At 37.6% G+C, this 21,693-nt stretch overlaps 3 protein-coding genes across 7 annotated transcripts in view; 2 read left to right on the plus strand and 1 right to left on the minus strand.

Annotated features, from left to right (window-relative positions):
- phip (PHIP subunit of CUL4-Ring ligase complex) overlaps positions 1-12,178 on the plus strand; it is a 39,609-nt gene extending 27,431 nt beyond the window's left edge. For 3 of the 4 annotated variants that reach the window (XM_084427426.1, XM_084427428.1, XM_084427429.1), the window contains 13 exons: positions 44-126; positions 721-832; positions 1,207-1,268; positions 1,946-2,101; positions 2,723-2,843; positions 2,967-3,092; positions 3,543-3,615; positions 3,796-3,852; positions 3,989-4,144; positions 5,753-5,905; positions 6,058-6,245; positions 6,394-6,788; positions 8,654-12,178. In XM_084427426.1, coding sequence (XP_084283552.1) covers positions 44-126; positions 721-832; positions 1,207-1,268; positions 1,946-2,101; positions 2,723-2,843; positions 2,967-3,092; positions 3,543-3,615; positions 3,796-3,852; positions 3,989-4,144; positions 5,753-5,905; positions 6,058-6,245; positions 6,394-6,788; positions 8,654-9,330 — 2,359 coding nt within the window. In that variant the 3' untranslated portion in view covers positions 9,331-12,178. The remainder of the gene's footprint in view (positions 1-43; positions 127-720; positions 833-1,206; positions 1,269-1,945; positions 2,102-2,722; positions 2,844-2,966; positions 3,093-3,542; positions 3,616-3,795; positions 3,853-3,988; positions 4,145-5,752; positions 5,906-6,057; positions 6,246-6,393; positions 6,789-8,653) is intronic. The other variant, XM_084427427.1, reaches the window with a different exon arrangement.
- A 934-nt stretch (positions 12,179-13,112) lies between these two features.
- Positions 13,113-16,653, plus strand: LOC311303058 (uncharacterized protein). Its single transcript, XM_084429330.1, has 7 exons — positions 13,113-13,349; positions 13,515-13,641; positions 15,198-15,287; positions 15,367-15,461; positions 15,583-15,746; positions 15,828-15,944; positions 16,051-16,653. Exons 2-7 carry the CDS (start codon positions 13,517-13,519, stop codon positions 16,144-16,146), a joined length of 687 nt encoding a protein of 228 aa, XP_084285456.1. The 5' UTR covers positions 13,113-13,349; positions 13,515-13,516; the 3' UTR covers positions 16,147-16,653.
- An 839-nt stretch (positions 16,654-17,492) lies between these two features.
- On the minus strand, positions 17,493-19,619 carry irak1bp1 (interleukin-1 receptor-associated kinase 1 binding protein 1). Of its 2 annotated transcripts, XR_014629703.1 has the most exons (5): positions 19,284-19,619; positions 19,129-19,194; positions 18,925-19,055; positions 18,479-18,822; positions 17,493-18,272 (listed from the first exon to the last, which is right to left on the minus strand). XR_014629703.1 is itself a non-coding variant. In XM_084429346.1 (4 exons), the coding sequence occupies exons 1-4, from the start codon at positions 19,575-19,577 to the stop codon at positions 18,564-18,566; spliced, it is 750 nt and encodes a 249-aa protein (XP_084285472.1). In that variant the 5' UTR covers positions 19,578-19,619; the 3' UTR covers positions 17,493-18,563. The 2 variants fall into 2 exon arrangements, 1 of the variants encoding a protein (XP_084285472.1); XM_084429346.1 differs by having other exon boundaries at positions 17,493-18,822.
- Between the last annotated feature and the right edge of the window lie 2,074 nt (positions 19,620-21,693).

Here is a 21,693-nt window from a genome sequence, read left to right on the forward strand (position 1 = left end):
TTCTCTGAGTGGCTTTTAACCTGCATTTCTATTGTTGTCTCAGATACCACGACATGCCTGATGTCATCGACTTCCTGGTACTTCGGCAGCAGTTCGATAATGCAAGACAGAGGAACTGGATGATAGGTTAGTGTGTGAATTGAGTGTGTTTCTGCACAGGTTTTAATTTATATGGGTTTAAATGGGTCAGTGACACACATGTTCGAGATGATGAAAAGAATAAATCTTTGGAAAATCTAGTTCAAAATGCAAGTGCTAAATTCTTATAAATGCCATCTTTGGGGTTTTATGCATGTTGAAAAATTATTGTAATGACTAAAAATGTCAAAGTAAAAGTATTCAGATATTTTTTTTTTTAGACCTTGACCAGACATTATTGTTCACACTCCATTTGACCTGATTTAATCTTGCTCTTTTTAAAAATGTTTACTGACCATGACAGTCATCACAGGGGACCTTTCTGTTACATTGTTTTTGTTACATTAAACGAAATTAATTTTTGTGAAGAAATAATGTATATATATTTCGATTTTTTCATTAAAAATATTTGTCACTTTTACAACATTTTTAATAGAAAATTGTATTCAAGTAATTGTCTAAATGAATTGGGGGTTTTATGTATTTTTAAATAACTTCATTTGTTGCTTTCTATTAATGACTGCTTCTTCCTGATACAGAGTTGATGAGCATGTCTGATTTGACACCCATTTATTTTGTCAGGTGATCGTTTCCGTGCAGTGATAGATGACGCCTGGTGGTTTGGCACGATTGAGAGTCAGGAGCCTTATCAGGCTGAATATCCGGACTCTCTGTTCCAGTGCTACAACGTCTGGTCAGTTATCCATGTCCATCTACACATTTTACACATTCTGGAGTAATTCAATTATTGTTACATCGTGTCTTAACCAGGCATGAACCCATGAGGCCACAAGCAATACGCCCTATTCGTTCTACATTAACCTCTATTCTATGTTGCTTTTAACTACATTAACAAATAGTGAATTTTAAAACCCACAAATCTTTCTGATATTAATTGCTCTATAGCTTCACTCAATCTTTGATTTTTTAAGTTAAAGGCTTAACATGGTTTATGTGGAGGCTTAGAAATTAATCTTTTGTGAGCTTAGTGTGGTCTGGTGTTACATGTTTTTTTGGGTAATAGTAGATGACATAATGTTGACAGCTTTGTGTTATTGTGTGATGCAGCTGGGATAATGGAGATACAGAAAAGATGAGCCCATGGGACATGGAAGAGATTCCCAATGAAGGTATGATAAACACTACGGCTGTCAATAGAATGAAATAACTTTGATTTTAGGATTTTTTGTAGTTTGTAGTCCTTTGATTTTTGTTTTTGTAGTCCTTTAATTTGCCTAGACAAAAGAAAAAAAAGAAATTCATATTTTAAGTAGGCAAGGATGCATGAAATTAATCAAATGTGACAGTTAAGACTTTTACAATGTTACAAAAGATTTATTTTTCAAATAAATGATGTTTGAACATTGTATTTGTCAAAGAATCCTAAATAAAAACTGTATCACGGTTTCCCCAAAAATATTAATAAGCACGGTTTTTAACATCGATAAGAAATATTTCTTGAGCAGCAAATTAGCAATGATTTCTGAAGGATCATGTGACACTGTAGACTGGAGTAATGATGCTGAAAATTCAGCTTTGCATCACAGAAATGAATTACATTTTAATAAGTTATTTAAAATTGTAGTAATATTTTGCAGGAGTTTTACTGTGCTTGTGGTGACATTTGGTCCCCACAATGTAGGGAAAACCTGACCCACACACAAAAACGTGGTAGTTGACATGGCATCCATCAAGAGTATCTACTGCTCTGATGTCCAGCTGGCATTGTTTTAATAACCAATACAAACTGAGCTGTGATTGTCTGTCTCTTCTTTTCCTCCATCTTATTTTCTCTGTCTGTCTGCAGCAGTATTTCCTGACGAGTTAGGCCTGAGTGTGCCTCTAACTGAGGAGGAGCAGAAGGCCTTGTTGTACAAGCCCCTAGAAGGAGAGTGGGGCTCACGCACACGTGATGAAGAGTGTGAACGCATCATCAGGGGCATCGACCAGATTTGCACTTTGGGTATGACTTTTTCATTTAGCATTACATGATAACTGAGAAGCCTTACTATGGCTGTGTCCGAAACTAAAGGGATGTAACTAGGGGTGACTGGGCTACACTTAGCTCCCAAGACGAGACGATACACGTTATTGGGTTCATGAGGACGAGATGATATTCTAACACTATTTTTAAGAAATCTTCAATGACAAAATATATGACTGGAAAAATAGTATTTTGATTATTTTGACGTTTAATCTAACATTTTTGTTGTTGTAATAAAACTAGACCTAAGTGAATATTAGCCGTTTAAATTACTTAAAATACATAACAATGAGGCAATAATAATTGATTAAAATAAAGTATCAAAAGCAAGTAATTATATGGTTTTATTGAACAACACTGTTAAAATACATAATGTAATATACATAATATAAACCTTATGTAACATTATGCATTATAACAAATTCTTGTCTGTGGAATGCGGCAATTCCGGTATTTTACCGGTCTTGGCGTGACATGGATGTTAATAAAGCCACAAACCACGTCACACCACATTAATATATTAAAAGACAGAACAATATAATGCAAGGTTCTGCCACAAACTCATCCCTAGATATAACTGAGATTCTTTTTCTCCTCCAGATGTGGCTGTGCCATTTGAATTGCCAGTGGACTTGCAAGCATATCCAACGTACTGCACCGTGGTTGCTTACGTCACAGATCTGAGCACCATCCGGCACAGACTAGAGAACCGTTTCTATAGGTCAGCATGAACTCTGAATGGACAAGACAATCCAACACTTGATTTATTCCAAAATCAGTGTATACTAATGTAGATGATATTGAATTTATATGTGCATCTGTTGTTTGCTGGTGTTTTTGTCAGGCGAATGTCGACGTTGATGTGGGAGGTACGCTACATCGAACACAATGCTCAAACCTTCAATGAACCAGACGCGTTCATTGTCAGAACTGCCAAATTCGTATCTGACCTCATGCTACAATTTATTAAGTGAGTCGCAAATAAAACTGAACCGGCAGTATTGAATTGGGATGCACAATATATTGTTTGCATATTGATTTTTGATATCGGTATCAGTATTTTAATTCATTTGTATCGTCTGATATTGGATATTTAATTTCTTTATTTTTACTTTTATATTGCTTTTGCCATCATTTCATGCTCACATTATTCTTTAAAAACACTAATGATTTAACACTGTTAAATGCATTATTTAGGAAGTCTCAAAATGAATATGCATTATTCACATACATTGTATTGCAATGCTGTAATGCTTAAATTCCATTGTAGCTATTAAATCGATTGATTTCTTTTAATTTATTCAGACAAAATAGTATACAATTTAATACTAGCTGTTTGTTAGTTCAAAATAATTATCGCCATTTAGTTTAAAGTCATACATGCTTTTTGACTTCCTGTCTCTATGTTTGTGTTCTTCAGGGACCAAAGTTGTACAGATATTATTTCACTATATAACAGCATGAAGAAAACCGCTTTCTCAGATTCAAGTGATGTAAGTGTCATTGAAACACACACTCATAACCACTCATATTGAACAGGATTTAATACATTATTTCAGTACCTTTAACAACTGTTCTTTTGCTGCTTTGCAAGCACTTGGTATTCAGGAAATGTAAATGTGTATATTTATGTCAGTGCGTAACATGCTTTGACACTTTTTTTCCCAAATCAGGATGAAGATGAGGATGAAGAGCATGAGGCGCCTTGTACATCTAGCCGCAATAAGAAGGTGTACATTTAAGTGATTATTTACCTTTCTAACCATGCCAGAGAAAACAGGATTGATTATGTATGCAATAATTTTGTACGTCTGTCAGTAACATACATGCACATCATGGCTAATCGAGAGTGTTGTTCTGTTTCAGAGGCAGCGGCAGCAACCCATCCTGAGGAGTCTGCGCAGTAAACCAACATCAGACCCTCAGGCCTGGAAGGGGCGCTGCAGAGAGCTGCTGGAGCTCATCTTTCAGTGTGAAGATTCAGAGCCTTTCAGACAGCCTGTGGATCTGGAGGAGTATCCGGTAACACACAGACACATGGAGAAAATACATACACACAGAACTGTACTTCATATCTATAGCATCGGGTGGGAATTATGAAGGATGCCATAGTCTCGGCCTCAGACCTCATGTTATTGTTATTTTTGACATATAAAAATGTATTAATTTTAGACAAACCAAAATTGTAAAGTGTTTTAGGGATTTCTGTAATACTGTAACACAAAGTCAACTACACATACACAATGTATTTACACACACACACACACACACACTACAAAAATCTTTTTTTTTATCAGTATTTTTGTCTTGTTGTCCAGTAAAAACTTTTAAGTCCTTAAAGTGGTGGTATAATGCCCTTTTCACAAGATGTAAAATAAGTCTCTGATGTCCCCAGAGTGTGTATGTGAAGTTTTAGCTCAAAATACCCCACAGATATGTTTATATAGCATGTTAAAATTGTTACTTTTGAGGGTGAGCAAAAACGCACCGTTTTTGTGTCTGTCCCTTTAAATGCAAATGAGCTGCTGCTCCCGGCACAGAGGGCAGAGCTTCAGGAGCTTGTGTCCTGAAAATTTCAAAAACGTTTAGCCTTTTATGTTCAAACCGGAGTCAGAAAGATGGAGAGACTCAAGAAGAAGTGACAACATTTCTGAATGGTTAGTTGATGAATTTATGTAGCTTATGTGTAGTTATCGTCTAGTCATTGATTAGCATATTCTGTCTTAATAATCTATAAATCGTGTTCCGTGGGCTGGGTTTATGTAAATTTTAGGGTTAGTGATGTCACTAACCTGGGAGGAATGTCGTGTAGTCACTACCAGCCGTTTGTTGTTGTCCTTAAAAAGCAATTTCTTTAAAAGCAAATATCTCCCTTTGCTTTGAACTTTGAGCGTCATAACTTTGCAGATGTTGCTCAAACAGCAACATTACACACTAACTAAAGTTAGAAAAGTGAAATCATAATCAACCACCCCTTTAAAACAAATTAAATTTAATAACAATATAATATTTGGTAAATCTTGAAATATTGCAATGGGGTTGGGATACACGAGGAACACTCTTAAAAAGTGTTGTTATCCTACATAATTTTATATACATGACCGTTCAGAAGTTCGGGGTCAGAAATAAATGAATGCTTTTATTGAGATAGGACACAAATTTATCATAAGTGACAGTAAAACATTTATAATGTTTTTTATAAAAAAACTGCTGTTCTTTTGAACAGGAAAAATATTGATAATAATAGGAAATGTTTCTTAAGCACCAAATCAGCATATTTAGAATGATTTCTGAAGGATCATGTGACATTGAAGACTGGAGTAATGATACTGAAAATGTAGCTTTACCATCACAGGAATAAATTACATTTTAAAATATATTAAACAGTTATTTTAAATTATAATTATATTTCACACTGTATTTTTGATCAAATAAATGCAGCCTTGTTGAACATAAGAGACTTCTTTCAAAAACTTTTGAACAGGAGCATAAATAAGCATATCTAGTTTATGTTTAGTAATGTTTAGTAATTTGTACTGGAAAACAAGACAGAAATACTGATTAAGAAAATGATTTTTTGCAGTGCACTGTCTGCTTATATGCCCTGTTCATCAAAAATACCTCTCTCAGGACTACTTGGACATTGTGGACACTCCTATGGACTTTGGGACTGTCTTGAACCGCCTGTTAGCAGGAGAGTATGACACTCCCATGGATCTTTGTAAAGATGTACGACTGATCTTCAGCAACTCCAAAGTCTACACACCCAGCAAAAAGTCCAGGGTATGAGATCATGTCCAATTGTTATCATTTCATATTGTAAACATAGTAACCATTGTAATCTCATAGTAAACATTGTAATCTCAGTCAAACCAGTTCATCTAGTTAATTCACTAGTTTATTTTTTGTTTGCTTGTGTGTTTTTGTGTTTGCAGATCTACAGTATGAGTCTGCGATTGTCCGCTCTGTTTGAAGAACATATCAGTTCGATCCTGACCGATTTTAAAGCTGCTCAAAGTCTGCAGAGTGAGCGAATCACCCGTCAGCGGCTGCACACGGAGCGCTTGACCAGACAGTCTGTGAAGAGGAGAAGGAGCTCTTCACCTTCAAGCTCCGCCTCTAGGTACAGACAGCATCTGATTGGTCATTGAAGAATATTATGCTCTAGAATTTGTCACCGTTTCTAAACTTTGCATACACGTTTTCTTCAGAAAAGTTAAACTTAAAAAACGTAAACAATAAAATATTTGCTTTGTTTTGCTCATTTTCAGTCCAGAAAGGAAGCGGCGGGTCTCCTCTCGCTCTGCTCCTCGATCAGACAATGCAGCTCCGCCCACTCCCGCTGGACCTTCCCGGGCTCCTTCTTTACGGCAAACACATCCACAAATCAACGGCAAGGCTGAGCCTCCTGTCGTCCCTGGTCGGACCCGCAGCTCGGCTCGCTTTGGAACCCAACTCACAGATGCACTCCCTGCACAGTCAGCTCCTCCCCCTCCCGCCGCCCACAGTAAGGTGGCAGAGCCCTCCTCCAGAGTCCTCCGCACCCAGAACTCTCACTCCATTGGTGTCTCCAGGGAAACCGAGCGCTCTGCGGTTCCCCACAGCAATGAGGGCGGGGCCAGAGAGTCTCGTAGGAAGCTTCGGACACCTGTTAAACTCACACCAGGTCAGTCAGGCCAGCTTTTATTTTTATTTGTTGTCAAAAGCTGATGTTATTACATGAGGGACTTTCGCACTACAGGAACCTTTTCATAGTTCCTAGAACTAATAACGGACGTACCCACCAGGAATTGGGAATTAATTTAGTTCTTGGAACGCCTTTTGGGGGACTAAATTAGCTCTTACTTCAGAGTAGGGTCTAACCCAGCACAATAGGAACTACCAGTGACGTAAGTGTACGTTGATTGGTCAACGAAACAGCCATACGAAACAGCACCCGCCATTTTTAAAAAGTTGTGTAAATGCACACAGTTTACTCCACAATAAACATACAGAAAACTAACGTTAATGCCATTTACCTGTCGACTTTGTCTGCGGTGTTGTGTTCTTTTCTCAGCGATTCTTATCAATGAATATGTAGCACCGCAAGTTGTCGTAGGAGATTTCGTCTCTTAGCCCTCCTTTTTGCTCTTTCAATCGCAAAACTATACGTCTACATTCCATCTTCGCTATCACGAAACCCACGACACACAACAAAAACACTGCTTGGATCATGGAGTCCTCCATTCTCCAGTTGTTGAATGCCGCGTTGTGGCTGTCGGCCAGCTTACGTCACTTCAGAGTTCCTACTGGTGATGTGACATATGCAACCAGAAAAATGGCCCCAGGGAAACATTTAGTTCACGGGGAACCACCCTGGTGGCTAGTTCCTGTAAATAAGTTCTTAGAACTACCCGATGCGAAGGCCCCTATGGAAGGGCATTTTGAATGTTTTCAGGAAATGTAATTTCAGTGCACAAACACTGAAGTTACTGTAGCTCTACTACAGACCCAAAGGAATCAGTGAGCTTTTTTCTGTAGATTTAAACTTTTCCTAAATTGATTTTTTTTACATTTTTTATTCTGCATTGATTTTGATTTTGATTTTTTATGAATGAATGAATGCATTTAAACTTTTTTTTCTTTCATTTTCTGCAATGATTTGGGAAAACATTGGTTGTTTTTGCTGTGTATTTAATTTTTTTCATATATACTTTATGCACTAATGCAGAAAAAAAAAATCTGTGGATTTATCTAAACTGTGTTATACTTAACTGGGAATACTTTAGCTGATTTACAGGTGAAATTATGTTTTATTTTATATATATATATATATATATATATATATATATTATACATGTATTTTTCATTTCTTGCACTGATGTCAAATCTATGGAATTTTGCAGATTTAAATTTGATAAAATGTGTTGAGATTATAACTGTGCGTTCACACTGCCGCTCTCGCCGCCCTGCCAACGACGCCGTAGAAAGATTTGTGGGCGCTCTAATTTAAGCGCTAATCTAATTTGCATTCCCGCTGAAAAACAAGCGTTCTAGCGCGAAAATTTAGCTTATAAATAGTGTTGTGCGCCTTCTTATAAAATTCACATGATCAACCTCGCCTCTATTTTGCTTTGGAACTAATGTGGTCAGAACCAAAGTTTACAGGACTGCGTTCTCTGGAATCCTCTCAAGCGGAGGACTTCTACATTCCGATTGGTTGCCGCCGAACCGCGTCATAGCTCATTACCATAAAGTTGACCTGACTTCAACTCTCCTCGCCGTCCTATGCCTCGCCGGAGCTTGCCGCCAGCTCACATTGAAAATGAATGACTTCTGGCCACTTTGACTTCTCGCCGGCAGCGGTGTTACACTTTAATTATAGCTAAAAGTATAATAAAATTAGTCAAAATTTGTATTAACAAACGAACATCACAGCCATGTGACGTCATTGGAAATCTGTGGATCTTATGGGTCATGGGATTGATTCCCAGGGTTCATATATTACATGAATATATGTAAATGTGTACTTGTATGCTTCTTCTCTCTTAGGTCCAGTGGATCACAACTCTCCGCCTCAGAACAGTTTGCATTTGAATGGTCATAGTCAAGTGACTGTGGGAGTGGTACGAAGAGGCCGGGGCAGACCCAGATCAGACGCACAAATACAGACGCCAGTAGTGGTACCGCCACCCCCATTGCCCCAGGCCTCTGGGAAAAAGAGAGGAAGGAAAAGCAAGAAAGACCTGGAGTCCCTAAGAAGAGACTCCGACCAAGAGGAGGAGCTTCTTCTGTCTACTGGTGATGAGGGCGGGGCTTCTTCTACAGCCCAGGACAGTAGTCTTTCAGATTCAGGGGTGGTGACTCCAGAGAGTCCGAAACGACGAGGCAGACCACGAATCACCAGATCGACAGATACTCCACCTCCTTCAAGCCCCAAAACCCTCAGAAGGAGCAGTCGGCGTGGCACTGAAGAGACCACGCCCCCTACGCCAAGCCCCGCCCTAAGGGAGGAGCCTGACATTTATATGGAAGAGGATGGGGGCTCGAAAGGGCAGATGAGAACGCGTAACCAAGGCCGAAGGACAGCTTTCTATAACGAAGAAGACTCTGAGGAAGAGCAAAGACAGCTTTTGTTTGAGGATGCCTCCATTACTTTCGGCACGTCAAGCAAGGGGAGAGTCCGCAAGCTCACAGAGAAGGCCAAAGCCAACCTTATTGGCTGGTAACAATGCCAACTTTGCATGTCCTATGCGACACAACCCCTTATCCTCACCCCGCTGGGGAGGGGGAACCATTCCTGCTGCTATCAGACTCATGATTATCTGAATCTTTCATTCTCTAAATTGATTAGTACGTTTTGAATCTTTGACTCTTTTGGTGACTGCAGAGTCACAGCCCCTTGACATCCCCCAACTTCAACATTTTCTTCCACAGAAAAATCACAAATGCAGTTTAATACTGATTTTCATATGCACTATATTTGAATGCCAGTGAAGAAAGGTACTTACACAGTCTTATGAATCCAAATACCTGATTTCATCTCTCTAGAAAGCACTTCCGTGAGGATTGTTGAGTGTGTGTGTGTGTGTGTGTGTGTGGGAGAGAGAGAGTGTGAAATAACTTGAGCTTTTACTCTGTCTTGTTTCTTTAAACTGTTAATTTTATGCATTGTTTTTACACAGTTGTTGCTAAGGGCAACAAATCAAACACTTGTTCAAAAAAATCTATTTTTAACAGATCATTGTGTAAGTGGCTGTAAAGCTGTAGTGGAGCGCAGAGAAGGACCTCATAAATTTCCTGTGTTGTCTTTTTAACGTCTTTCTCTGCAAGACAAGATCAGTGGCAGTGGTAATTCACGCATGGTTTTATATAATTAGCAATACCTTGTGCCTTTTCATACTTTGAACCTTTGTACTCCCCAATTTGTGTGTGTGTGTGTGAGAGAGAGAGAGAGTTTTTGATGCTTTGGCGTATTGATTTATTCAGTACAAACGTGTGTTATTGATCTGTTTGTGATTGTTGGGATAGAGATTAGTGAGCAGCATATCTCCACATGACCACTGTGTGTGTGTGTGTGTGTGTGTGTGTGTGTGTGTGTGTGTGTGTGTGTGTGTGTGTGTGTGTGTGTGTGTGTGTGTGTGTGTGTGTGTGTGTGTGTGTGTGTGTGTGTGTCAGTGACATAGATAGTGACATCACTCTTTCCCTTTTTTTTCGGGCTCCCAGAATGCACTGTGATTCCTTACTAGAACCAAGACTTATAAATACAGTGACCACAAAAAGTGTTTAAGCACTAAAGCCACAGTTTTAAAATGTCTGAATGTCATTGCATTAGAGAATGAAATATCAAATCAGGAGGCATCTGCAAACAAATGATGGTAGAGCTTTTCAGAACTAACTTCAGGTTGTTGTTTTTTTAGCAATCTTTGAAACTATGGCTAACAATGTAATATGTAAATTTGGAACGATTAATCGTATGATTAATTATGTTAATGATGAAAACATTTTAAAAATGAATGCAAACATTTTCAGTTAAACAAATTTCAATATGATAGTGTCTTAAACAAGCAACACCTTCATTTGGAGGCTTTTCTCAACAAATAATATACAATACTGTTTGGAGTTTTCTATGCTTACCAAGGCTGCATTTACTTGACCAAGAAATATGTTGTATTGTGAAACTGAATTTTCAGCATCATTACTCCAGTCTTCAGTGTCACATGATCCTTCAGAAATTATTATAATTTGCAGATTTGCTATTCAAGTAAAATTCTAAACTTACTGACCCAAAACTTTGAACAGAAGTGCACAGTTATTTGTGACTACTTTGATTAATTCATTAGAAAATCATGTGATTAAATTAATTTGAATAAAATTACGTTAAATTATGTTTAATTGTCCAAATATTTTGCTTAAACATTTGCTTTCTTTAAAATAGATGCCACTTAGTTTGACAATTTGATATTTAATGCAATGACATTAATACATTTTTTAGATGTTTCTCAAGCGTCCAAATACTTTTGTCGGCACTGTATGTACTCTTACAAACCACTATTGACAGAGTTGTTAGTATGTGTGTAGCGACGTTCGTTGCCTCACCTTTTCCACACTCTGCTTGTAGTTTCATCCTCTGTTTCTGTATTAGGTGAACTCGTTGAATTAATAGGGACCTGCTCATTTCATTAGCATTTGTTTTTGCCTGATCACATTGAAACACTGTGTTTGATATTTCCCATTCTGATGCATCGACTCAGTAGATACCACAGGGCAGCGAATCACACAAGAGGCAGTGTGCATGTCGTATTCTGTGTTTTTGAATGTGCCTTGACTTTTTGTGTGTGTGTACGTACATGTCTGTGTGATGTACAACTGAAGAATTAAGGTAGTGTATCCCACCTTAATGTCCGGACTCACATATGCAGCGTAGTCTCCTTTATAAGGGAGGCATTCAGTCTGGTTTGTTACCATGTGATTTTGTAGGTTCTTGCGTACTCTCAGCAGTTGTGGTCTGGGTCATCCATTACGACAGAGCTAATCCAGCCCATAGCTTTAAAACTGGTTTGATGAACCAAAGCCTTTGAATGTGTTTAGTTGTGGAAGTTTATGTACGAGACTGTTTGGTAAAAGTGGCTGTTTTATATGCAGTTGACGCATGTCTGAGTCCATTTCTGTATTTGTGTTAATGTACAAGCCCCATGTTTTATTGAGCTGGTGTTTATAATCTGTTGCTACATGAAAACTGTATTATATCTGACTCACGACCCCTCTATTACTACCACCGTACTGCACAGGAAGTGACGTCGGTGACAGGTTTTAGAGGGGAGATCAAAGATGGATGCATGTTAGTATATTCTCCGGTCTTTTAAATCTGAAGGTACAGTCATGTTTGTGGGGTCAGGGTCTTTTTTCCCCTCTCCGGTCTTATATCCACAGACTGAGAGGTCTTTCTATGTTAGTTTGTATACTTTTATATAAAGGAAAAAGTGTAAATAAAGACGTTAAATAGAATGTATGTGTAGGGTGTACTGCTGTCACATTAGTTCATACTGATATTTTAAGGAAATAAACATTTGTGTTTCCACAAACTCTCTTGTTCTTTCATTCTTTCACATGTTTTTATTTATTTTTATTTTTATTTTTGCTTTAATCTGGTCATGGGAAACCTGGAAGTATCAGGCAAAATTTACAGTTGTGATTTCCAGGCCTAAAAAAAAAGCCATAGATATTAATCAAATCTTTAAAAAAACAACAATTTCTGTTATGAATTTAGAACTTGGTCCTACAATGTTTCTTCAGCTATATAGGCTGTATTGTGTGGAGTGAAATATAATATATTAATAGAATTGGTGCCTTACATGCATCTGATTAACCATTCCTAAATTATGAAAACTAAAAATAAACTATTTTAATTTATGAAGGTTAAGATACAATTTAAACCATTGAATGGTTGATGATAAACCATTTCGTGGAGATCAGCGCCCTCTATCGTACATTATGTGAAATTTTTCATTGCTAGGAAAATGTACAGGCCAATGATATAACTGTATATTATTTAAAAGTATATTTTAAGATAGAAATGGTAATGAAACTGGTATAAATATGTATTTAAGAAAAAAAAAACAGGCTCCCTTAATGAAAGGCTGTCTTCATTTAAAAAAATAGAATTTAAATTAGAATGCACTGATATACATATGAATATTCCTGGTGTTTTTTATATTTAACATATGAATATTAAATACATTTATATCAAATCTTAAGAAAAAAATGACTGCTAAATACACTTAAAATAACACATTTCTCAGACCTATGACCACAAAATAAAATGGCTATGCTACAAACCAGACTTGTGAATGTGAATGTCTACTACAAACGGTGTTTTTACAGTTTTGAAAAAGGTGTGTTATGATTCAGGATATTTGGCTTACAAAACCAAACATGCGCGCGAGGCGTCCTTTCCTGACGTGGCGGCGCGAGACTTGTACACACACCTCTCTCGTGGGCAGCCGCTATTGGATGCGCACTGTCTACTCTAAAGTAACCAACTAATGTTCAACTTGGTGGCGCAGGTGCCAAACCGAAACTGCCCGCATGTAAATTTCATATTCAGTTTTCAAGACAATGCTCACACAACGCATAACAAGCTAAGAGTTTCGGCGAGCTCTTCCTGTTATCAAGTTAAAAATAAAAATAGTATCTCTGACAATAGTGAATTGAATTCAGTGCTTATTCACTGAAGTTCTTGCATAAGGTAAGGTACTTTTAACTGTGCAATATTTTGAAGAAATAGCCTATTGGAGAATAAATATAGAGTAGGCCTACACATACATGCCTATTTTATACTTTTAAAACTACAACAGTGACATACTGTGCTCATGTATAGTGATGTGAAATCTCTGTCATATTAAATGTACAGTGATGCCTCAAATCACGTCAGGTGTGATCTTGCAGCTGACGCTTCTGCTGTCCGCTTTACCTGCGCAGTATCTCATCTCCAGGTGGACGAGCGGCAACGCGGCGCAACGACACATCGCCACGCAGAGGTGAACGCGCATCACGCAAACACTAAACAAGAGATAGGACAGTACGTTTGACAAATAGATGTGTGTGTGTTTAAATTAATAGCCTTGTATTCAGCAACGATGTGAAAAATTGACCAAAAGTAACAGTATAGACTTTTACAAAAAAACTTCTTTAAGAACTAATAATAAGAAATGTTTCTTGAGAACCAAATCAGTATATTAGGATGATTTCTGAAGATGCTGAAAATTCAGCTTTACCAATCACAGGAATAAATTACATTTTAAAATATACTTAAATAGAAAACAGTTTCAATTGTAATAATATTTCACATTTTTACTGTTTTTAATATTTTTGATCAAATAAATAAGATCTTATGTCGAAAACATTTAAAAATCTCACCAACCCCAAACTTTTAAACGTATACATTCATACAAGTTTTAACCTAAAATATTTTATGGACATGGTTAACTGCCTGTATGACAGGTCGGTGGTCACCAATACTTTAAAGTTTTTAACTATTTTTAAACCAACTTTTAGCTTCTTTTCCAGTTTATTTAAATGGTCATGTAGAGTGACAAATTAATTTTAACTACAAAATGACATTACTAGTCATTAATATTTGTCTACAAAAGAAATTTCAAGCATTAAAGCTTAAAGGGATACTCCACTTTTTTTGGAAATAGGCTCATTTTACACCTCCCCCAGAGTTAAACTGTTGAGTTTTACCGTTTTCGAATCCATTCAGCCGATCTCCGGGTCTGGCGGTACCACTTTTAGCATAGCTTAGCATAGATCATTGAATCGGACAAGACCATTAGCATCTCTCTCAAAACAATGACCAAAGAGTTTCGATATTTTTCCTATTTAAAACTTGACTCTTCTGTAGTTACTCTCATTCCTGCGTAATAATCAAGAAACTTTGCTGCCATACCATGAGTGCAGCAGGCGTAATGATATGATGCAGCGCCTGAAAATAGTCCCCAGCTCTGTAACTTCCAAGGTGACCGGGACTAAGTTTGTCTAACCTATTAGACCTATTTTCAGGCGCTGCGTCATATCATTACGCCTGCTGGACTCACGGTACGGCAGCAAAGTTTCTTGATTATTACGCAGGAATGAGAGTATAGTTCCTAGTCATATCAGCCTAGAAAATCGCAACTTTTCATTTTCCGTCGGTCTTAGTACACGATGTAACTACAGAAGAGTCAAGTTTTAAATAGGAAAAATATCGAAACTCTTTGGTAATTTTTTTGAGAGCGATGCTAATGGTCTTGTCCGATTCAATGATCTATGCTAAGCTATGCTAAAAGTGGTACCGCCAGACCGGGAGATCGGCTGAATGGATTCAAAAACGGTAAAACTCAACTGTTTAACTCTGGGGGAGGTGTAAAATGAGCCTATTTCCAAAAAAAGTGGAGTATCCCTTTAAGCTTTTAGATCATTTAAAATGTGTGACTGGTACTGTACTTCATCATCTCTCAATAAAAGAGACTGTTAAATAGGTGAAAAGATAATGTTCAGTAGGCTGCTGCTGTTGTCACTCTTTGAAATATTCCATTCCATATTCCATATTTAGCATCCTTGACACATGGGACTCCATGAGAGGATCCTACTTGAACTCGACTGCTTGGGTCGACTGGCTAAATACCTGGATTCCTAAACTACCGTAAGTGTTTGCAATTTCTTTTCTTAAAGTCATTCTGAATCACTCAAATGCTGAGGTGGGATGTTGTGTCACTTTACAGGTCCTTCGGAGAGGGAGAGGAACAGTACCCAACTCTGGAAGAAGCGCTCGCAATCGATCTGTTGATGCATGATAATGAGCAAGGGTACTTTGGAGGTAGGCCTACATGTCATTTCTCTGAATAATCTCACAGCAGTCATTTAATCTGGTCTTTAAAGTTTGTTTGATGGAAAATTAGAAGTAACGGAACACGACAGATGTGTTTATATGTAATCAGTCTCAAAGGAGGTGCGAAGCCCCAGGCCTGCGTACGTGCTGCACCGTGTGGGTCAGGTTATCTTGGAGACACAGAATAAAATGGTTGGGGTGATAGTGGGCTGGGATGCAGGACTTCGAGCCCCGCCAGAGTGGATCAAGAGAAAGAAATTCTCAGACTCAGAGGTTTGTAAAACAATGTCATAACCTGAAACCACAGAAATATAACAGTAGCCTAGTCCGTTAAAAATGTGTATTTGTGTGTAGCTGGAGAGAGCCAAGGACAGTCCTCATTACAGAATTCTGTTCAGTGGGCCTGATTCCTCCTCACTAATGATCGGATACATTCCCCAGAATAACGTGAAGCTCTTTCAAGGCTTTGAGGTGCAGAGAAATCCTTTACGTCTTTTGTATTCTTCTAGGTTGTTTAGGTTATTGGACTTAATCAGTCTCAATCTTAATCAGTGTGTGTGTCTGTCTTGTGCCACAGCCGGACATTCCTACTCTGGAGCGCTATTTTTCACACTTCGATGGGGAAAAGTTTGTTATGGAGGAATGGTTGCAAGAAATCTACCCTCACGACTGAAGGAGTTATACATCAAGATGTTTTAAAAACACCTGGAATCACAGACATGATGCCTGCTACTATTGATTCTTCTTATAAAGCAATGAAAAAAAGGAGGCAAGTAAATTTGAGAGATAGTATATCCTGTTTACATACCCCATATGCATTTACACTGAGCAATTTTAGTTATTAAACTGAAGAACTAAAAAAAAACAAATGTTTTTTTAAAAGATAAATGTCTTAAAAGATTTTGCAAGAGATACGTAAAGTTATGAGCAGAACTATTTTTGATGTCAAAGCGAAATGATTTTAGAATATGCCATTGGATCAAAATGCATGCATGTTGATCTGACTCAAATGGGTTCCAGGATATGAATGAATTTCGATGTCACTATGATATAGCCTATTTATTTAGATGAACAACATATAAGGATTTGTTGTGTAAAACAGTATTAAGAATGTAATAAACAGTGTTCAAAGTAAAGCCATAAATACAACCCTTATATATTATTAAAGTTTAATTTATTTAAAATATTGCTTCTCGAAATGTTGTCTTTTTAGTTGTCTATCAGTCTATGTATAATTCCCATAATATCTTGGGAGACACCGAGTAGAATGTGTTTAGACAGTGCTCCTCAAAAACACAATAATAATAATAATAGTAATACATCGAGATATTTGATGTATCAAACTAAAGCAAATGATAAGGTGAAGAAGACGCAGGAGGATCCGGTGATCGTCACGTGCTCGGCAGATGCAGGTATGTGGCGTGTTTTTTCCTTCAAGTAAGATGTTTTTGGAGTGATGGATCATAAAATAGCAGTCATGAGAGTAGTGTTGTTCTCAAACGCTTGTTAAAATGTTAATTGAGAGCAGGTGGTTGTCAATATCTCGCTGTTTGTCGCCCAAGCACAGGTTCGTGTTTATGACGCCTAAATCAGTGTGGTTTAATATTTTTGCGTTTTTGTTAAACGTCCAACGAGTATACAAGCTTTACACATTTTAGGCTTAACGAATTGACTAACTGGGTTTATTATTCAGTCAATCTGACAGCTTCAGTGATCGAATAGCTTTTTTGGTAGGAGTTCATTCACTTGCCTATATTGTGTTTCATTTTCAGTACCCAAGCCTCTTGTCTTTTGTTTTGATATAGCCTACATGTATTCAATATCCTGATATTGTGTTCATGTTCTTTTTTTTTTACATTTCCTGCCAGCTGTGTCGGTCATTTGTTATATATATTTTTTTATAATAGCTATAAACCCTGTTTTATCCAGCTTTTTCCAAAATGAATCTGTTTAGGTCATGCAAGAATGGATATCTATTACCAGGGCAGGTGGTAAACACTCTCCTTCATATTTCTTTCTGTGTGGAGTTTGCATGTTCTCCCTGAGTCTGTGTGGGGTTTCACCTGGTGCTCCAGTTTTCCACACAATCCAAAAACATGCAGTATAGGTGAATTGGAGACGCTAAATCGTCTGTAGGTGTGAATGTGTGTGTCTGAGTCCTCCCGAGCTTACCTACCCCGGAAAATCATTGCCAAGAAAATTCATGGTCAGTCTTGTGTATGGAAAGAGAATCACCAAAAGTAAGAGAATATGAAGACAGTTCACTTCAAGCATCACAGAAGAGTACCATATTTCACATTACATTACCAGCTATAACAAGCAACATAGGGGCATTCTGATTCATGAAAGAAGTCTGCCCTGTCTTGCTAATATAGATATAATTACATAGTGTTTGGCACTATAATTAACAGAAGTCTTATAGACCTCTAATTTTTGTTTTTAGAAATATGAGAACAATTTTTAGAAACCAAACAAATATGACATCCATTTTGCGTGCAAGATGCGTACACGCATCAGTATATGAGTATGTAGCCTATTCCCTATTCAAACACAGGCTCATCCAACTCACTTATTAGACTTTAAGGTTTCAACAGTGTTTTCTAACATGCAAATATGATTCTACCAGTATGCTTGAGTACTGCTCAATTAATTGGTTCGGACCAAGTTTTTAGCATTACCTTTTGAGTTGCACACAGTGCTATTCAATATACTCTGGATTGGAGAATTTATTTATTTAAAACATCAGTAGGAACATGTGGTATCTTTATTTTAGGCCCTTTTGTGAATATTGGTGGTCCTCTATGGCAGTGGTTCCCAATTCCAGTCCTCGTGACCCACTGCTCTGCACATTTTGTAGGTCTCTCTTATCTGACACACTCAGTTCAGTTCATGGAGTCTCTCCTAATGAGCTGATGATCTGGTTCAGGTGTGTTAAATAAGGGAGACAAAATGTGCAGAGCAGTGGGTCACGAGGACTGGAATTGGGAACCACTGCTCTATGGTACTCACTTCATAGAACTGTGTTAACAGGTTTAGTCAGCAGATACTTGGAAAAAAATCATGTAATTTTATTATTGCTAAAGAAAAACGTCAAAATTTCCTCCTGTTGCTTTCCTTTGGTCGCAATTCAAAGGTCACAAACACACGTGAAGAGACAGAGACTAATGTAAGCCCAGTCCTCTGATGTAGTGTTAGAGGAGAGCCAGTGACTTCATGCTGGCCGCTGGTCCACTCTCGTGATTCCTCCTCGCGTACAAGCAGCGGGCGTCCCAGAGCTTGTCCCAGAATGCCACACGCCTCGCTGGCTTTTAGTCGAGCGTTGTCCACTGCTTCCAAACACACTCGCCGCCTGCATTCAAATCATTACAAACAGGCATATTAATTAATTTTAGATGGCAGATGGATGTTCAGGCTTACAGTGGAGCTTTACATGAAGACTGATGTTGTTCACCTTAACAAATTGAGGCTTTCGGCACTGTGACTGTAGTAAGGGTCACCAACACACACGCTTTTGTCTAGTTTTTCAATCAAAACTGAGCGTGCATGCTGCATCTTCTCAAAGTCTGAAAACACAATAAGCACCTGCAAAGACAAAATAGATAAATAAAGAGCAAACATATAACCTGACAAGATAGGCCACCTCTATCCATCTAACCTCAGCTTGCATGTGGAAGAGCTCCTCCTCTCTTTGTAAATGTTTGGCCACAGTGATGTTTTCTTCCTGTTTGGAAAGAAGATACTGGAATCGCTTGTTCTTTATTTAATTTTTTTTTTTAGAAATACGCACATTTTAATCAATTAAGTTAGCACCTTAACGTCATGCTGTCTCGCAGTCTGTAGTACGTATTCCAGTCTTCGCGAAACACTGTTAGTCACGTCGTTAACATTTTCTTTACTGTTTTTGACGCTGATGGAAACGGTCGCGCGGTCCGGAGGAAACGATATCTCCGCACAGCCCGTCACCTGAACCACTCTCACGTTACTTTGAATGTGTAAAGGTGTTTCCTTGCGGCCCTGATAGAACACCGATCCGTTTTCGTCTCGGTAAACATCACCAGCAGTCGCTGAAACTGCAGCAAAAACACGAGACGGGCTGTGCGCCATATTTGTTGGTAAACCAACGTGGCGCTATGGCAACTTGTACAGTGCATGTCGGGAAATGTTGTTGTAGTCGCTTTTTATACGTCACAACAACACAATATCTGTGTTGGCGCAAACTTACTTCAATATGTGTATTTCCAAATAGTTAGAATCGTTCGAATTGTTTTAAAAGGTGCCCCATTTTACTCTCATCATAGATTTTGAAATCATGTTATTCCTTGAGAACTGACCAGCAGAGGGCAGCACAGATCAACAAACTGGCTTGACTCTTGACAGTAGATTTCAGTAATGTTGTCACATAAAACATTTAGAAATTAGAAAAATGTCAAAGGGCTATATTATTTGAAATTTTAGTTTCAGTTGATTTGAAGTATGATTTAGATGTCTGAATAGTAAACGGTTAGAATGTGGTGATATCGCCATAGGAATGTATGCATAATAATAATGTCATATTATTATAATAATTTGTTGTTTGTGGTGTTGTTGTTATTATTATTATTATTATTATTTATATTAAACTATAAAAAGTCAATGTATTTTTTATCTAGACAGACCTGTTTAGTGTTAGAAATATTTTAAATAATTTGTAGTTTTACAATATACAAATACAAACAAATAATGTTTTTTTGTGTGTGACCATTTAATAGCAGTAACAGCAGTGCATCTCTTAACAGTTATTCATTTCATCATCCTTTTTATCATTCTTTTTCAGAAACAAGTATACCATAACTGTTCAGACTTTTTTTTTTTTTAATAAAAGTTATTTTAATGTGCGTTTAATACATGCATGTTTGTGTGTGTGTGTAAATATATATTTATAATATGTCGTTTTTTTGATACTAACTTATGGACATTGTAAGCTGTTTTTTTTTTTTTTTTATTACTTACAAATGTTGTTTGTTTTATAGCTAAATTATTTATTTACTGATTTATTTCTAAAGCAGACAGTTGACCTAACAGCTTGCCCACACCTGACCTACCTTCAATAGTTTACCCATTTTAAAATGCAAAAATGTCATCCCAATACACAAATTCACAAGATATTTCATAAATGTTTGCATTACTAGGCACAAATTGAAAAATATATATTTTAATATGACATCAAGTGTGTGTATATGTTTATATATATATATATATATATATATATATATATATATATATATAATTGTTATATTCAGCTTATTATTATACATATTAGAGAGAATTAAAGGCAGACTACTATTCATGCACGGCCACTGTGTTTGTTTGTATTAAACCATGAAGCCCTCTGTCTAATCCCACTCTGAAAATGCGCAGGACGTATTTGTTGATATTGTCTCGGGTTGCGCATAGTTCTATGTTGGCTTTTTGAAACTGTTTATCTGATGATGTGTCTTTGCCAAGATACATGCAATGGCTTCTTTTATTTGCTTAGCCATGTAGGCTTTGACTCTGGAACGCCGCCATTCTGTTGAAGGAAGGAATATTTAATGTTCAAGCTGAGATCGTGGGTGCAAGCGTGGGGTTTGGAGACACTGAGCGCTTCAAACGGACTGATAAGCGATCCGATAAGTTGCGTACGGAAGCACAGCAGTCGAGCTGTGGAAACAAGGAAACAAGGCCAATTCCCAGGAAATGAAAAATAACATAAACTCTTTATCCCTCTCTCTCTGCGGCCTACGTGGAGTTAAAAGGAATGACCTCAGTGTCAGTCATTGTGAATATGTTCCATTTAACGAATTTAATATTCAGATTTGCTTTTCATTTGATACACTGGTTTCTATTTCCCTCCATTATATTACAACTGAGCCACATAAATTCATTTCAGTCATTTCATTTTCATCAGAGATCACCTGCGTAGTCCACCTGTCTGTGATGTCATGTGACACCTATGACCACCTGACCTCTCGCTCATTGATTGGCAGTGGTGGGTCTCGCTTGCTGTGAACCCTGGGAAAATGCGTTTTGACTTGTCTTTCGTGTTCCTGGACATGATTAGAGACTTCAGCAGGGGAGAGGGGGTGCTGAGTCTGCCCGAGGGCATGAATGTATATATATTTGTGTGTCTTTTCCCATGTGTTAGCCCTGTGGCGCTCCAGTTTAACTCGGATATGTCAGTGAAATTGGGGAGGCTTTAACA

This window comes from Rutilus rutilus, assembly GCF_951802725.1.
Source record: "Rutilus rutilus genome assembly, chromosome: 13".
NCBI lineage: Eukaryota > Metazoa > Chordata > Actinopteri > Cypriniformes > Leuciscidae > Rutilus > Rutilus rutilus.

What these genes read in the sequence shown, in the direction of transcription:
- LOC311303058 (XM_084429330.1), top strand. Translation starts at nt 13,517, where the DNA reads ATGCCTCAAATCACGTCAGGTGTGATCTTGCAGCTGACGCTTCTGCTG. An exon ending in TGAGCAAGGGTACTTTGGAG is followed by an intron (nt 15,462 to 15,582) that starts GTAGGCCTACAT and finishes ATATGTAATCAG; the next exon opens with TCTCAAAGGAGGTGCGAAGC. An exon ending in AGAAATTCTCAGACTCAGAG is followed by an intron (nt 15,747 to 15,827) that starts GTTTGTAAAACA and finishes ATTTGTGTGTAG; the next exon opens with CTGGAGAGAGCCAAGGACAG.
- irak1bp1 (XM_084429346.1), bottom strand. Translation starts at nt 19,577, where the DNA reads ATGGCGCACAGCCCGTCTCGTGTTTTTGCTGCAGTTTCAGCGACTGCT. An exon ending in CGAGACAGCATGACGTTAAG is followed by an intron (nt 19,195 to 19,283) that starts GTGCTAACTTAA and finishes CTTTCCAAACAG; the next exon opens with GAAGAAAACATCACTGTGGC. An exon ending in TCTTCCACATGCAAGCTGAG is followed by an intron (nt 19,056 to 19,128) that starts GTTAGATGGATA and finishes TTGTCTTTGCAG; the next exon opens with GTGCTTATTGTGTTTTCAGA.